At 29.7% G+C, this 18,121-nt stretch overlaps 1 protein-coding gene across 1 annotated transcript; it reads left to right on the top strand.

Moving 5' to 3' along the window:
- Window positions 1-1,856: 1,856 nt before the first annotated feature.
- On the top strand, window positions 1,857-2,468 carry LOC111276031 (ethylene-responsive transcription factor ERF070-like). Its single transcript, XM_022861738.2, has one exon. It carries the CDS (start codon window positions 1,900-1,902, stop codon window positions 2,329-2,331), a length of 432 nt encoding a protein of 143 aa, XP_022717473.1. The 5' UTR covers window positions 1,857-1,899; the 3' UTR covers window positions 2,332-2,468.
- Window positions 2,469-18,121: the final 15,653 nt, after the last annotated feature.

Below are 18,121 nucleotides of genomic sequence, written 5' to 3'. Positions count from 1 at the left end.
TAAAGAAAAACCTTCCTTGTTGATGTTAAAAGCACCTCAGATCAAAATAGAAAAGAAAAGGAAAATGGATGATAACAGCTTACTAGAATCACTTACACAGTCATCTATCCTAGCAGATATATTCCCTGAAGAATCACCAACCAACCTAAGAACAACGTATACATTATTCACAAGAATAATTAAATTAAAAACTTATAAATAACAATTCATAACAAGAAAATCTAACTAATATAATACGTTGTTCCCCTTTGTTATAACAGGAAAGGGAAAGATTCAATGTTCAAATAGCACCTAGATCACAGGTAAACAATAAATAAGTTTATTATTCAAAATATACTTAAGATTTCATGTGATCAACAATTATTACTAATTTATTTAAATTATATTCACTAATCAACTAACTCTTTGTATATAGAAATATTTGCTCACAGATATGATGAAGTAGAAATTAAGTTTGAATGCTTCATTTAACTTTAAACAATACATTTGCAGTAGTTATTATTACATATCTTAGGTTGCTTTGCATAGAAACTTTTAGGTATCTAAATCAAAGACCTTTTTATGTTTCAAGTATTATCAAGAAGACTTTTACTTTTACTTATTAGTCTTATATATTTAGATAACAAGCTTTTGTTATAATTTATAAATCACATTTTATTGTTACATTTAAAGCTTTTTTACTATTTTTTTTAAATTTATTTGAAAATGAAAAAGATAATTAAAAGCCGCAGCAACGTGTTGGATGTAATCTTGTTAAATTAAATATTCTCCATTTATTTTCTTATTAACCTAAGAATTTTTTAATATAAATTAAGAATTATCAGATCTTTTTCTCCTTTATACCTAACTAATTGCCTAAACTTGAATCAAAGACTTCTAAATTTTTCCAAAAGAAAAAGAAACAATCGCTATTTTTCTTAGCAATTAACATAAAGGACTTAGACATAACAATAAAAACAATGTAAACTTTGAAAAAACCTAAATTTTTATTGAACACCATTGAAAAAGAAAGGAAAACCAAGCAACATTTGTCACTGAAGTCTTGGTTTAGTGATAAGAATGAAATCCTAAAACCTTGAGGTTTTAGGTTTAAATCTTCCTGTGTGAATTTGGTTCTATTTATATTTTAATTTGTTAGTTAATACATTTGTTTGATTATTCAATAATTTTTTATACATAAATATACTATTTGATTATATTTTTAAGTTATACTTATAATTTCAAAAAAAAAAAAGCAATATGCATATTAATTACTACTAATTTTACTTAATTCACAATTTTATTGTTAGATTAAAATATTAACTAAATTTTATCTATTTCCTTATTAATCTTGTAGATCAACATTAGATATTAACTTCTAAATTCAAATTAATTTAATTTAATTTGAAACATTATTATATTAATAATTAATTATTAAATATATACATCTAACTTTAATTATATATATTTCAATAATATTAAAAGAGAAAGATTTATTTACATAATGTAAAATTTTTTTAATTTTACATATTTTTAACTTTTAATTTTAATAAATTTAAGAAATAAGTAAAAACAAAACATTAATTTAATCTTATCTCTTAAATTGATAAAAATTAATAGTTTCGTTAAAAATTAAGAGTTCAAAAAATATGTAAAACCAAAAATTATAAATTGATTAAAAATACTTTATTAACAAACCTAATATGAAATGGGTAAGCTGGACTGGACTTATATGCTCGGGCTTAAGTTTTTAATGTATTAACTTGGTGGAAGCGGAGGGGTCTCTTTGCAATATTGACAAAAAAATTTTATTCTCAATGTGAAAGAATATTCCAACGGAAAATAATAAGTTTAAATACGAACCAACTATTTGACCCCCTCTCATTAAAAAAAATAAAAAAAAAAAGGAGCCAGAAAGACATGTCCCTGCCGCAGCCGAACCAAGAACCCCAACCACCGTTTTGCCGCCGAATTGTCCGGATAACCGTGACGGACGCCGACGCCACTGACTCTTCCAGCGACGACGAAACGACTTCACCGAAGAAAAACCAAAAGCAACCAAAGAAGAAGCTCATTAATGAAATCACAATCGGAATGTCGAAGAAGGAGAACGACGTAGTCGCGGGGTCGAGTCAAGGTAAGGGGAAGAGGTATAGAGGAGTGAGACAAAGGCCGTGGGGGAGATGGGCAGCGGAAATTAGAGATGGGCGAAGGATGAGGCTCTGGTTGGGGACTTTCGATACGGCGGAAGAAGCCGCTGTTGCTTATGATCAAGCGGCTCTTAAGCTGCGTGGACCCAACGCGCCTACTAACTTCAAGTTGGCTGATTGCAATGTTGTTCAATGTAAATAATTAGCCCCTTTTATTTTTCCTTTCGGTGTTTTTAATGTTTTATGCATTAGGGATTTAGTTTGTCTGTTTTTTTATTTTAGTTTTCTTTTTTTTTTTTTTTAATTCTGACTTATAATGTAAAGTTACTTATTGGAGCATTTGTCCTTTATTCACTTATTTTCTAACATAAATTATTTCATTAAAAAAACTGAATAATGAATATATTGGAAAAAATTATTTCATTAATTTGTATCAAATAAACACAAATAAAATGAGAAAAAAATTGATTTCAATTGTTTTAGTCTTAAATGCATAATATTTGAGAAATTAAATACATTTTATCTTAAATTACCTATTTAAAATTAAAAATTAAAAAAAAAAAAAAAAACGAGAGAAATGAGACGATGATGCTTGCATTGCACGCGTTACTGTTTAAGGTTGATTCGTTGGCGTACGTAAGTTTTGAATAAAAAAAAGAATTAAAAAAAAATGAAGTACAGATTGTTTGACACCAAGGCCATTATCCATAGAAGTTTCTAGTAGACATGCCTAATGGGCGGCCAATTTATTCATCTCATGGAGAGGTTAGGACTGCAGGAGGCTGAGCTGTTTTGATATGAGAAATGATATGAATAGTAATATTAAAACTTATTAAATGTGTTTGTTAAAAGTTTTTGGATAAAACAGGGCCCGTTTAAATAACGTGACTTTAACATTCCGGCCCTTTTTTTAATTATATAATATATATTATTTTTAAGAGTGATCAATATAAATATAAATGGTGTAAAATTTTTCTAGTTTTATATTTTTTTTATACTTGATTTTTATAGATAGAAAATATGAAAGAGATAAGTAAAATAGGAAAGGTTAATTTAATTTCATTGTTTAGATTTATTAAAATTAATGATTAAAAATATATATAAAACTAAAAAAATTATTTTGTATAAATTGATTTTTTTCATTATTTTTATTTTTATATATTTTATGTAATTTATATTATATCAAGGACAATATATACTATTATAATGTTGATAATAAACATGAAAAAATATATTAATTTATTCATGTTTTAAATTTTAATAAAAACAAAATTACTAAAAATTTAATAAAAAAGCATGTTTTTATTTTCTTTAAATTTTTTTTTTAGAAAAAGTAATCTAGACGACCTTAAGTTGTTTGGTGTTTATACCATTTCTAAGCTTAATTTGAATTTGATTTAATTTAATCACGAGCATCTTTAACAAAAATATTTATATTTCAAGTTGGGTTTCATTGACATCTAAAAATTTGATATGGAATTGACTTTATTAGTTTATCCTTATTTAATATTAAATATTCATAAATTGAATCCAAGCTTAAGTTAACTTAATCCACTTAAGTTAATTTGATCCATAAACACTTTTAATAAAAATATTTGTATTTCAGGTTGAGTGTCATTAACATTTAAAAATCTGACATGAAAATTGACTTTATTAGTCTTTTTCTTGTTTAATAATAATAATATTTTAAATGCATTTTAAAATTAAATTCAACAAAAATATACTTCTTTCATCTTATTTTATTTGTTCATTTTTCTTTTGGAGGTGGCAAAAATATTATCGCCTTATTTTTTGAACACTTAAAGCTTTTTTTAAAAATTTCAAATTATTTTAATATTTTTTGTTTTTATATATTAAAAATTATGAAAATTCAATTTTATAAAAAATTCATTAATTTTAATATTAACTACAATAAAATCAAAGCTTTTTCAAACTTTGTGAAAATCAGTGAAAATAGAATTTGAGAGAAAAAAAGTATTATTTATTGATAAAATAATAACTCCAGCTTGAGCATGAAAAACAATGTTTAAGCAAGACTTCTAAACCATAGTTTATTTTAATTTGATTTTTCACTATATATGTTATTTTTACTTACAAATTTAATTAAAAGATAAAATAACTATAGAGTTAATATACATGTTTCATGTTATTATATTACGATATACTCCTATATATTTCATACTAGCAACTATAAAGATAATATATATATATCTATATACACACACTATTAAAGGCGAGAAAGGTAAAGATGCGAGAGGGAGAGAGGTAGAGAAGTAGTCGAGCAAATAAGGATGCAAAGACACAAGAGGAAGAGATGTAAAAAGTAGTCAAGCAGAAAGAGGGCATGGGCACAAGCGTGGGTGGGTCTTGATAGGGGTTAGAAGTAGTAAGTTAAGTTTAGAATTTTTTTTTTTTGTGTGAAAATATACGTATTTACACTTAGTTATTATACAGTTGGTTAATTTGGTTAGTTCGGTTATTAATTTTAGGAATTGATAGCTTATCGATTTAACTAATTTAACTAATCGCTAACCTACTATAATTGAAAATCAACTAGACAGAATCAAATTGACCATATTTTATCGATTTTGGTTGGTTAAATTGGTTTGAACCAATTTCTGCTCACCCCTAACTATTACCAAATTATATTGATTTACTTTTAATTTTTAATAATTCGCTACTAAATTATCATTGATTTACTGTTAAGTTATTTACAATTTACTACTAAATTTATCAATTAATTACTAAAGTTTAACAACTTTAAAATTCTTTCTTAAAAAAAAAAGCTCATCTCAGCAGAAGTTCAACAACTTTAAAGAAATTCTCATCTTGAAAAAGGCTCTTCTTAGCAGAAGCTCAACAACTTTAAAAAAAATTTCATCTATTTTCCAAACCTAGTTTTCATCTTTGAACAAGTAAATTTCTCTCTTTTGAAATCTTCTGTTTGATTATTATCCTCATCTGAATATAAAAATCTTGTTTTTCATTAGGAAATGGAAAGTCTCTATCCTTAGTATAACTACTCATGGATGCATTTATTGAGTGCTCTAAATGCAATGCATGTAATGCAATCAAAATTATTCATTGTAGTAAAAAGGTTCTCGAAATCTCTCGCTTTTTGGCTTCTTTTATCAGAATTCTCCATAAATTGCCATTTGACTAATCTGTTCTTAACATCTAACCATTGTATTCTTCCTTAACAATATTTTTCTTCTTCAAAAGTCTACAACATCAATGTCTTGTCTCATCTTTTTTCATCTGTCTTTGTCAACTTTTAGAAAAGTAATGCTAATATCTTTCGTATTTGTGTTTTTTTTCATCATTTTAAGTTCAAGACAAACAAAATGCAATCACACATTTCTCTTATTTGTACGGTAAACAAAAATATCAAATGAGAATAAAGGAATGGATAGATGTTATTTCCAAAAGAAAGATAGCATATTTTATTAGATTGATAATAAGTGCATGACAACAAAAGTGTTTGAGTCAAAACAAAAGTGTCTAAAGAATGATCATAAGATAATCATAAACAAAATATTCCCAGATTTTTTTTCTGAAACTAAATCAAATAACTTCTTTGATCCTTTAGAGTTTATCAAACTATACTTGCCCTGTGTTATGGAATGATGTTTCTTTTTCTCATCCAAGCTGTATTTTTTAGGTTTTTAGCTTAGATACATCATTCTTTTTCACTTTTTGTTTTTGCTTTTTTTTAAGTAAAATATTTCTTTACAGTATTTGAATTTATCGAAATAAGTAAATCACCTTCATCCATCTCTGTTAAAATTAATGCCCTATCAGAAAATACCTTTTTCACCACGTACAGGCCCTTCTAATTTGGTGTCCATTTTCCTCGATTGTCATATTGATTTGGAAGGATCTTTTTCAGCATTAAGTCTCATTCCCTAAAGTGATAAGGACAGATTCTCTTGTCATATGCTTTTATCATCCTATTTTGATATAATTGACTATGACAAAGTGCTGTAAGTCTTTTCTTTTCAATGAGATTCAATTGTTCATAGTGATTTCGAACCCATTCTGCTTCTTCTAACTCTACCTCCATCAGAATTCTCAGCAAAGGAATTTCCACTTCAACTGGTAACAAAGCTTCCATTCTATATACCAAAGATAATGGGGTGGCCCTAATAGATATTCGGACTGATGTTCTATAAGCATGCAAAGCAAAAAGTAACTTCTCATATCAATCTTTATAAGTATCAATCATTTTTTCTAAGATTCTTTTGATATTCTTGTTTGTAGCCTCCACTACCCATTCATCTTAGGATAATATGGTGCCGAATTACAATGATGGATTTTAAATTTAGTGCACACTTTATTCATCATTTTGTTATTTAAGTTTTTGGCATTATAAAAAATAATTGTCTTTGAAAGCCTATATCTGTATATTATCTCTTTTTTTATGAACTTGCATACTATAGATCGCGTCACGTTAGCATATGATGTAGCTTTTACCTATTTGGTGAAGTAATCAATCATCATAAAGATAAATCTATGCCCATTCAAAGCTTTTGGAGTAATGAGACCAATGACATCCATGCCCCATATAAAGAATGGCCATGGGGGAGCCAAAACGTGCAATGTTGTTAGAGGAGCATGGATCTTATTAGCATAGATCTGACACTTATGATATTTTCTAGCATAATTAATACAGTCACTCTCCATTGTCAATCAATAGTAATCAATCCTCATAATTTGCCTTGCCATCATATGACCATTTGCATATGCCCCACAAATTTTATCATGCACTTCTTCAATAATCCTCTTCGCTTTAGCTGCATTCACACATCTTAAAAGCACTTGATCTTGACCCTTTTTATAGAGGACATCTCTATCTAGGAAAAAACTCATAGTCAACCTTCTGATAGTCTTTTTATTATTTTTTATTGCATGTTCTGGGTATTGTTGGCTTTTAATGTATTACATAATGTCATAAAACCATGGCTTCCCATCAACTTCTTCTTTGACACTTGAACAATGTGCTGATTCATCCTTCACATCCAGCTTGATGGGTTGGATTTCAATATTTATATCTATTTTAATCATTATAGCTAGAGTAGCCAGTGCATCAGCAATTTGGTTATCCTCTCTAGGTAAATGCTCAAACTGAACTTCTTCAAATTGCTTAACTAATTCAGAAATGTACTTATGGTACCATATCAACTTGAAATCTCTTATTTTTCATTTTTCTCACAACTGATAGATGACTAGAGCTGAATCTCTAAATACATCTAACACTTTGATTTTTTTTTTAATCGCTGCTTGTAAATCCATAACACAGACTTTGTATTCAGCCACATTGTTTGTGCAATTAAAATTCAACCTGGCAATGGTGAGATAATAATTACCATCGGGAGATATTACAATACCATGGCCTAAAGCATTTACGGCTCCGTCAAAATACATTCTCCAAGACTCTTCGATAGGTTTATTTTTTTCAATAGCCATCACATCCTCATCAAGGAAATCTAGGTTCATTGGTTCATAATATTCGACAGCGTGATTGGTAAGGAACTCGGTTACTGCACTTCTTTTTATAGCTTTTTGAGTCATATAAACAATATCATATTCTAAAAGTATAACTTGCCACCGCGCTATTCTCCCTGTCAATAAAGGCTTCTCGAAGATATATTTAATAGGATCTAACTTTGCTATGAGCCAAGTGGTATGATAAAGCATATATTGTTAGAGCCTTCAAGCTGTCCAGGTCAATGCATAACACATCTTCTCTAATGGTAAATATTTTTATTCGTAATTAATGAATTTTTTGCTCAAATAGTAAATTGCTCATTTTTTTCTGTTAGTTTCATCTCTTTGTCCTAGCACACATCCCATTGAATTTTCATGCACTGTTAAGTATAAGATCAAAAGTTTTCTTAAGATTAGCAGCATCAACACAGGTGGATTTGATAAGTATTCTTTGATCTTATCAAAAGCTTATTGACATTAATCATTCCATTCTCCTGGATCATGTTTTTTAAGTAGCTTGAAAATAGGATCGCACTTATAAGTGAGTTGAGAGATGAAGCGAGCAATATAGTTCATTCTCTCTAGAAAACCTTGCACTTCTTTTGGGGTACGATGAGGAGATAAGTTTTGGATGGCTTATATCTTATTCAGGTCCACTTTGATTTCTTTTTCATTGACCACAAAGCCTAATAATTTTTTTAATTTAGCATCGAATGTACATTTGGCAGGATTCAACTTCAGCTTAAATTTTTTTAATCTGACAAATAACTTTTTGAGATTGACTACATGATCTTCTTCTTTATAAGATTTTATGATCATATCATCCATATATATTTCTATTTCTTTATGCATCATGTCATGAAAGAAAGTCACCATTACTTTTTGATAAGTGGCACTAGCATTTTTTAACCCAAAATGCATGACTTTGTAACAGAATGTCCCTCACATGGTCACAAATGTGGTTTTTTTCATATCATCTTGGGCCATTTTGATCTGATTGTAACTTGAAAAGTCATCTATAAAAGAAAATGTGAAGTGCCTAGTAGTATTATCCACTAGAGTATCAATATGAGATAGATGAAAGTTATCATTAGGGCTTGTCCTATTTCGATCTCGATAATCGACACACATTCTCACTTTTTCATCTTTTTTGGTAATTGGCATTATATTGGCTACCCATTCAGGATATTTTACCACCTCTAAAAATCCAACATCAAATTGCTTCTTCACTTCTTCTTTAATTTTTAGCAGCATTTCTGATTTCATGCGCCTTAGCTTTTATTGTACTGACTTGCATTCTGATTTTAAAGGGAACTTGTACTCTACAATATCATGTTGAGTCTTGGTATATCTTGGTAAAATCATGCAAACACATCTACATATTCTCAAAACAACTCTTCTAGCTTTTATCTTTCAACCGGTAAAAGAGATGTACCAACTTTGACCTCTTTTCTGTTTTCATTATCCTTCAAATTCACTAACTCGATAATTTTCTAGTGGGGTTCAATTGGTTTATTTGCTTGTTTTATTAATTTTAATAAATCAGGAGGCAGTGTGTAGTTATCTGAATTTTTTTTATTATCAAGTTCGTCAACATGAATTAAGTTTTCAAAATTAAATATGAGATTATTGCCATGATTATCTTCATGTTCATTATTTGAGACCCTACAAAGGGTAAGATGAAAAAAATATTGGCACACAAAAATGGAATGGCAAGAAAATGATGGAAAGAAGAAATGAAAAGCAAAATGAAGATGAAAATAATAGAAAAAATATAAATGTATCTTTTAAGTCTTTTATTAAAACGACAAACATAAAGACACCACAAAAAATCACCGATGCTCATAGAAAGCAATTAAAGATTTAAAGTTTCACATTACTTTTCAGGAGTTCTAAAAACAACATGCAGCTCTATGACTATCCAGTTATTTAGCTTAAAAACTGAAGGATAAGGGTGTACGAATAGCTCTTCATTTTTCATTCTCTTTTCTTCATTATCTACCATTTGAATGGTCAGCTTAGAAAACTCTTCCACGAATCTTGTATTTAGGGCTCTAGGCAAATTTGGGTAAATATATCCTCCAAAACGAAAAGAATCATAAAGGTATGAAATAACCATAGGCTTTGACTCTGGCTTATATCCCCAAAGATTAGCCATTCTTTTATGTTTTTTCTCATTCATCATTTTTATTCTATCCCCTCTTATTAGTTTATATCCTAAGTCGAATAAGTCTTTCTTGTCATATACTATTAATGGCTCTATGATTCTTTATAGGTTCTTTCTTAATTCAGTTTCAGGTTGCCATCCTATTTCATAAGCTACTTAACGACCATTTTAGTAGTCGTAAACAGATGTGGTGAATATAATTTAGATCCTTTAGCCATATAAGTTGCGTTAGCAATCTTGAAGTGCTTCATCTATTGATTTCACATAAAGAGTATTTACTGGTTGAGTTACTAGTAAATCTTATTTCGTTGCCACACATGTTAGCTTTTCTTCAATAATGAATTTGACTTTTTGATGCAATAAAAATGAAACAACACGTGTCATATAAATTCATGGCCTATCCAACAAACAACTATACTAGAGAGAGATATCTATAACTTAAAATTTCATGTTGAAAGTGCACAGGTCAATCTGTAATGGCATTTCTATATCTTCTAGTATCTTTTTTTGGTCTCATCAAAAGCTCACACTATCATATGACTAGGCTTTATATAAGATCCATCAACAAGGAATTTTGTCAAAGTAGTCATAGTTATAACATTGATGGATGAGCCATTATCGATCAAAACTTTAGCCATTTTATGACTCTTACACTTTACAGTTATGTGAAGAGCTTTGGTACTTCATCGACCTTCAGGAGGAATTTTTTCATCACTAAAAGAGATGTAATTTGAGATTGTCAGATTATCAACAAGTTATTTCACATACTCGACAGATACATTGTGGTAGACATATGCTTAATTGAGCATTTTTAGTAGAGCATTACGGTGTGACTCTAAGCTTAACAATAATAACAATAGTAAAATTTTAACTGACATCTTATTTAACTGTTCTATCACGCTATACTTGTTATGTTTTATTGGCTTTAAAATTTCATAAGCTTCACTCTCAAAGACTGGCTTATGATATTCTTTTTCTGAGATGTAACAGGATTATTTTAATTTCTCTCTTCTTCTTTGACCTTTACTTTCTCTTTCTTGGCTTTCTGTAAAGCTTTTGAAGTATAACACTTTTCACTTCAAGTTATACCTCTTACGCCCGTTATGTTCAAAGTATCTGGATTGACTACGATATCACAATCATACTTTTATGATACTATTTTATTATTCTGGTATGAAAAAGGGTCAGAAACTTTAATTATCACTATTGATCAAAAAAATGGGTTTTTTTATTCTCGAAGTTGATTTTTCATCATAATAAATTGTTATTGGTCTACGCATAAACTTATTCTTTGAATAAATGGTAGACATTTCAGCTTTCATCAACTCTTCTCTTTCTTCGTAAAACTCAATTTGACGTATATCCATCAACTTTTGCACCTCTTGACAGAATTCATGACCACTCTCGATGGAATGTCCCAAAACACCTTTGTGATAATTACAGCTTTCGATTGAGTTAATCACTTCAGAGCAATTTTGAGGTTCTATTGATTTCAACATATCGACCTTAACCAAGACTTCAAACACCTTAGCCATCCGAGTCTTAACTTTATTTATTTTTTCCTTCAAGTGGCTTATTTACCCATCAATTAAGGTATTTATTGATGGTCTGATATGGTTCGGTAGAGGGTTTCCATTAACATTTAGAGTCTCTTGTTGGTTGGTCCCAAAGTTTAACACCATTTCATTAATTAACCCCTGCATTTTGTGCTTCAAAGCAGTATAGTTCTCAGCGGAATGACCTAGGTTTCCATAGTAATAATCACAAAAAGCATTGGGATCATACCATTTAATAAACAAAGATTTCAGAGGTTCAACAATAATAGGAGCAAGTAAATGTTTCTCAACAAGTCGGGGATACAAATCTGTGTATGTCATAAGAATGGGGTTAAAGGTGAATTTTTTTTTAGTATTTTTTAGGGCTCTTAGACCATTACTATGTCTCTATTCTGGTCTAGTAGGTACAGTAAGATGGTTGTAGGAATAGGTGGGTGTCCGAAAAAATAGCTGAAATTGAGGTGGATAAGCTGGTTATAGTAATGACTGGTATAGCTGATATGGATGAGAAATAGATGTAATATTATTTATGAAAGGGTAATGAGTTTGGTAGACTGGTGCAGGATAAGGCGTGAAATCTCTAAATTGTCACCCCACATCGTTCATCACTTAGCTTTATTCTTTTTTTTTTTTAGAAACTTCACCTTTTTTTGCTTTGCTTATTTTTCCTACATTAAGCTTGCTATTTTTTATGATATTTTCAATGATCTCACTCGATATTATCATATCTATAAAGTTTTTTATTCCATTACCTATCAATCTTTCATAATACGATACTTTTAGAGTGTTCACAAATAAAATAGTTGTCTCTTTCTTGGTGAAAGGAGTTGAACTTATGCAGCTACATCTCTCCATCTCTATGCAATTTTTTAAAACTTTTTGTTACCTTTTTTTCCATACTTTATTGAGATAGACAATCTGGAACCAGATCCGTGACATACTGATATTACGTAAGGAATGCCCTAGTAAGCTCTTAACAAGAATGAATACGAGTTCTATCTAATTGGACATACCATCTAGTAACAGATTTCATAAAGTTATCTTAAAATACGTGCATCAATAACTTCTCATCACGAGTATGTGCTGCCATCTTATGATAATACATGATGATATGGGTCATCGGGCATTTTATGCCATAATATTTTTCAAATTCAAAGATCTTGAATTTAGGTGGAATGACCACGTTAGAGACCAAACAAAGCTCAGTTTACAGTTATGGAGCCATAAAAATTTATTCTTTCTACTGCCCTAAACCTTTCTTCCAATAGCTTTATCTTTTCCTAAGCATTAGTATCTTTCACTTTCTCAGGTATCTTCATCCCTAGCTTTTTTCCTTCTTTAAGATCATCCAAATTAGGAACCAAGATTGGCTCAGGTGATTTTTTTCATCATAACAGGATTAACAAAATTTTGGAATTATCCTAGAGTTGGTGTGGATGTCATTCTTAGATAAAGATTGGAATATCTATCGGGAGTAGAAATTTGCACTCTGGGTCTCTGAGAAGGTTGGATTGGTTGTGGCTCAAACCCTAGAAGGTAAACAGGATCCACCATGTTTGGTGATTACTCTTGAGAGCTGAGATTTTCTTTCACTATTTTTTTTGTCAAGTTTTTTGAGCATATCCATTATTATACTAAGATCCCTTCTTAGTTCTTCTTGAGCTTTCTCGATTCTCTCAAATCGATTGACCTGTTCTTGCTCCATAATTCTTGTTTGAGTCTTGGTATTGTTGAATGGCGAGTGGGTTGAGTTGAAATTTTTGAAGGACGAGCTATTCTTAAACTTTTATTACCATAAAGTTTTTTTTAAAAAAAAGAAAAAAATCAGAATGCTATATGTTGAAAATTTTATTTGTTCACTTATTTTATGAAAATGATGTACATGATACATGAATGCAAGTGAAAGATATTTACTCTTGAACGGATTTCAATACTAAAATTTTTTATTGATTCCATATAACTTTTGTTACATGAGATTTACCATCCTAGAATTATATCCATAAAAGTGTTTGACTTATTCATAATGGTCATTCGCCTCGTCTAGAAAGTTCACTAGGCGTTGTCTATATTCTCTTATGAGATTGACTTCTTTTCTTAATACTTCTACCTTTTCAACCATCTCTCATGCTTTTTTCATTGTCTTAGAACTTGATTAGTCAAATGCTCTATGTACTGTTGCCTCTCTAAGCTTTCTGCTTTTTATTTCATGCAAGCATCCCTTTTTGAATCACACATGAAGATCCAATCTTTTTTTCTTCTATGCCACTCATCTATTATTGCTAAAATATGGCTTTTGTGCTCTTACGGTTGCATTTCAAACCCTTGGATCACCTGGTAAAGTGATTCTTTTTCAAAAAGTACTTCAAAGTACTTTTTTCTCTCTTTTGCGAGCATGGCTTTTAACATTTCCTTTTCTTTTTGGCATTCCACCAATCTTACTGAGGTTGTACAATATAACCCCTTCTAATTTGACATTCTTGAAAATTTTAGTTGTTTCCTTTTGTTTTTCTTGAGCTTTGCTTGTCTATTAGTTTATTTCTTCTTGAAGCTTATCCATTTCACATTGTTGACTAAGGTAAGACTTGGTGACTTTTTTTTATTTTGAATTGAACTTGTAATCTCTTATTTTCTTGATGCAAATCTTTAAAATCATTGTTGGCCACATCTCATTCTTTTATGATCTTTATCAATCTACTTTATTGTATTTATGCTTCATATTTTAACTATCTCATTTTTTCATAAAGTCTTCAATTTTCTCTTCTTATTTCTTCTTTTTGAGCTTTTAATTCTTTCTTGAGAAGCTTGACTGCTAAGAATTATACTTTTGTCGAAAGATTAGTCGATTGATGTGAGCTATTATCAAGATAAAGTACCATGTCTCTAGGTCACTTTATTTTCCAAATCTAATAATCATGAGTGACTTTGTCGATGTGAGGTCTTAATCTCATTCTTTGTATTTTCTTTCATGCTTGGGTTAATTGCTTTGAGGTTTTTGGCGGATTTGGTTTCCCGTAAATGAATTATACTTGAACCAGGCCATGAGTAGTAGGAATAAATTGTTGTGCACCCAATTACCTAAGCACCATCAACGGAACGTAACTCACAACACCCCATAGCCCTAACAACAGTATCCACGGTTCATTTTCTCCACAATACAACAAAGGCACATGAGGCATCCAAGGTGCCATCTATTCAATTTCATCCTCGATAAGCTTTCGTAAGAAAATGACCCACTCTTCCTTAGTCTTCAATGTTGGCCATCGACTTTTGCAGAACTCTTCAATTGGTGTCTTATTTTAAAGATACGATTTTGAGAAAACACTCTTTTCACACTTGAAATGACTTCAAACCCATATATATAATAGCAATGCACATCCTATAAATCGTTATTTTTCATTTCGTCTATAGAAATTTAATGACCCGATGATTTCAGCTAGGATTGCTGGAGCAAAATTAATTGCTTGGATTTTAATTTGCTTAAAAAAGTCTACCACAGTTATCTCAATGTAACCCAAAGTCTTCGAAAAGATTATCATGCCATACAATGCTAGAGCAAACACAACCATACCTTTATCATCATTTAAATGCCCCTTGAATGAAGTTTTAAAAAAAGTCCTAACGGACGTCGAGATGTTCACTTTTAGGCTTCACAAAGGAATCAATGATTTTGACTTTCGAGTAAACAATTTATCTGGACATTACAGTTTTATTCCAAGCAAAATTGAATACTCTTTAATAGTTGACACCAAATCTTTCTGATTAAAAGTGAAGCATCTATAAGATGGATCTCAAAACTGTATAACTGTCCTGACTAACTATTCATCGATCACTACTGAAATGAGGGATGCAATCTGCGTATACTTCTTGCAAAAGCTTTCTTTTCTTTTTTCATTTAACTGAACCCAGATGATGACTAAGTCTTATAAATCATTTTGTGTGAGATCCAAATGCACCTTGTTGGGTAACTCAGACACATAGTCAATAGGCAAACAATCTCTATTCTTTTGTTGAGCTTCTTTCGACCAAACATGTACTTCATTATATGGATCATATGGGACACTAACTGAGGATGAGCAAATCTGTAATTTTACAGGATTCATGAAAACTTCTTGGGAGAAATATGTCATAGAGCAAATGTCTCAATGCGAAACTATATGATATGATTAATGCAAAAAAGAAAAAGAAAAAGAAACAAAATTAAATTAGTGTAAGGATGCGGTTTGAGAAAAACATTTTTTAAGTTTTGAAAATTTTTTTTGTTTTGTTTTGTATTACACACAACTTTTATTCTTAGGTATTTCCTACAAAAAGGTGGAGAGGCTCTACCTAATGCTGGTTTCCTAGGCTTATTAAATGTTGGGTTTAGATTGACACATGTCTAAAGGTTCCTAAAATGTTCCTCACTGTCGTCCATGTTAGACTAGTGAGGGACCTCGATCCTTACCCATTACAAGCTACGAATGAAAATGGTTAAATTTGAGTGAAAGTATTTTGCTTGTCATTACAAAAATTATCACCTCACGAGGGCATGCGTACTCTACTTCTTCTTATAAAGGATAAAGCCCGGGTATAGAGCTCATGCATGAGATGCATTGTGTCATTGTGTGTGTAAGTATATCTTAATTTTTTGAGAGTAATATATATAGAAAAATAAAGCATAAGAGGCATAGTAAAAAAAACGTGAGAAAAATTTTTTCTTTTTGATTTTTTTTTTATTTTTTTTGTTAAAAGTGAAAAGTAAAAATCTAAGAAACCGATTAAGACTGTTTAAATCAAAATTTGAGGATAACACATAATTAATTTTGGTCTAACTCTCAAAAATAAAAAGCCTCCCTAACGTAGTCGTCAAGCTATCGTAATGGTTTTGTGTCCGTCCGACGAATTTAGAAATGAAATAAAAAAAAAATGGAGTCATCACCAATCTTTTTTTGACTAGGTGCAATTAGCCACCTATTAAAACATATATTTTTAATAAATTTATTAAAAAGATAATTTTATGGTTTGCGAAACAGTTTGGTTTCGAGAGTTGATTATGCGCGAAGAAAGATTAACACCCCCACAACACCTGTTTAAAATGGTACCAATTAACTATGTGTTATCCATTGATTTTGATAAAAACAGTCTTATTTTCAATGTTTGAAAAATAATTTCCTTGATTGTTCATTTATTAGCTTTTTTATATATATTATTATTTATTGTTTCATTTTTTTATTCGAGAAAAATAAATTAGAATTTTTTTTATTGAAATAACTCTTAAAATGTTCTAGTACGTTGGTAATATTAGAAAAAAATTCTCACCTAGAGATTTCTTGGGCATTATTTCTTGGAATACTGCAGAATCTTATCCTTGGAGGCTCAAATTTACTTTTTGTAAAAAAATTATGTTGTGCATACAATGCAAATGTTATCATGTTGATGCACACATTTTATTTTCTTTTTTAGAAATTTTATTAATATTTTATTAATTATTATTATTTTTAATTAAAATTTTTGAAGGAAAAAGGCATTTTTATTATGTGGAAGATTTTTTATAAATATTCCAATACACTGGTAATATTAAAAAAAAATCTTCTCACCTAGGGATTTCTTAAAGCATCTCTACTCGGAATACTTTTAGAATCCTGTTATCGGATAAAATTTTTTTTTTCTCATTTTTATTATTTTATTCTTAATTTCTTAATTAATTTGTTATTATTTTATTAAAAAAATTTATTGTATTGAAAATTTTTTTAATAAATACTCAAATACACTAGTAGTATTTTAAAAAAAAATTTTGTCTAGAGATTTCATAGGTATCACTACTTAGAGTATCTTTAAATCTCATCATCAAATAAAAATTTTCTTTTCTTGCACTTTTTACTAATTTATATTATTAGAAAGTTCATTCTTATTATTTTTATTATTTTTTAAGTTTATTATTATTAATAACAAAATTATCACAAATTTTTACTATATATTTCATTATTTATTTTGATTTGTTAATATTATAAACAACAAAAATTTATTTTAGGAAATTTAAACATTTTAACATGCATAAATATTAATAACAAAATTTAAAATAACAAAAATAATATTTTTAAAAAATTTTAAAAATTCAAAAAAAATTTTTTTTACTTGAATCGGACTGGTTAACGGTTCGGTCAACATTGATCCGGTGGTCTGGTCGCATTCAGCAGTTCAGGGTTAGTTCGGATCGAGTTCAGCGGTTCAGTACCTATTTAGTCGGACCGATCAGAAACTAAAATTGAAGTAGGTCGTCGGGTCGGGTGTGCGGATCCCAGGTCGGGTCAATGGCTAACATGCGGATCATTCAGCTCAAAACGACGCCGTTTTGACCCTTTAATGAAACGATATCGTTTTGGCTTTCAACTTTTTATAAAAATCAAATTTTTTTCTCTTATTTTCTCTTCTCCCTCTCTCTTTCTACACCTCTCCCTCTCTCAGAGTCTCTCTTTAGATCAATTGGTTGATCGTAGGCCACCGTGCTGACCGTCGTCAGTGGGCGTCGGTCGGTGGTCGAAAAATCTTTAAAAATCTAAAAAAATTCTCCTAGACCCCTTAAACACTGATCTAGGTCTAGTTTCGCCCAAATCTCATTGAAACGTCTTATATCAAACCTTAAAGGTTCGATCAAATCTTTTTTAAAAAAAAAAAAAAAACTAAGTTGATTTTTTTTTTACAGGAAAGCTTTGGCCCTAGGTTCCTGGACTGTGATTTTATTTTTATTTTCTCTTTTTTTTTTTTGTGTTTTGGTGGTTGATGGTTTGGGAAGGGATTAGGCT

The sequence above is a fragment of the Durio zibethinus genome, chromosome 25 (assembly GCF_047325235.1).
Source record: "Durio zibethinus cultivar Kanyao isolate XHJ-2024 chromosome 25, ASM4732523v1, whole genome shotgun sequence".
In the NCBI taxonomy this organism is placed as follows: Eukaryota; Viridiplantae; Streptophyta; class Magnoliopsida; order Malvales; family Malvaceae; genus Durio; species Durio zibethinus.
The sequence above is the reverse complement of the archived record's forward strand: the minus strand, read 5'-3'. Positions and strand labels throughout refer to the sequence as shown.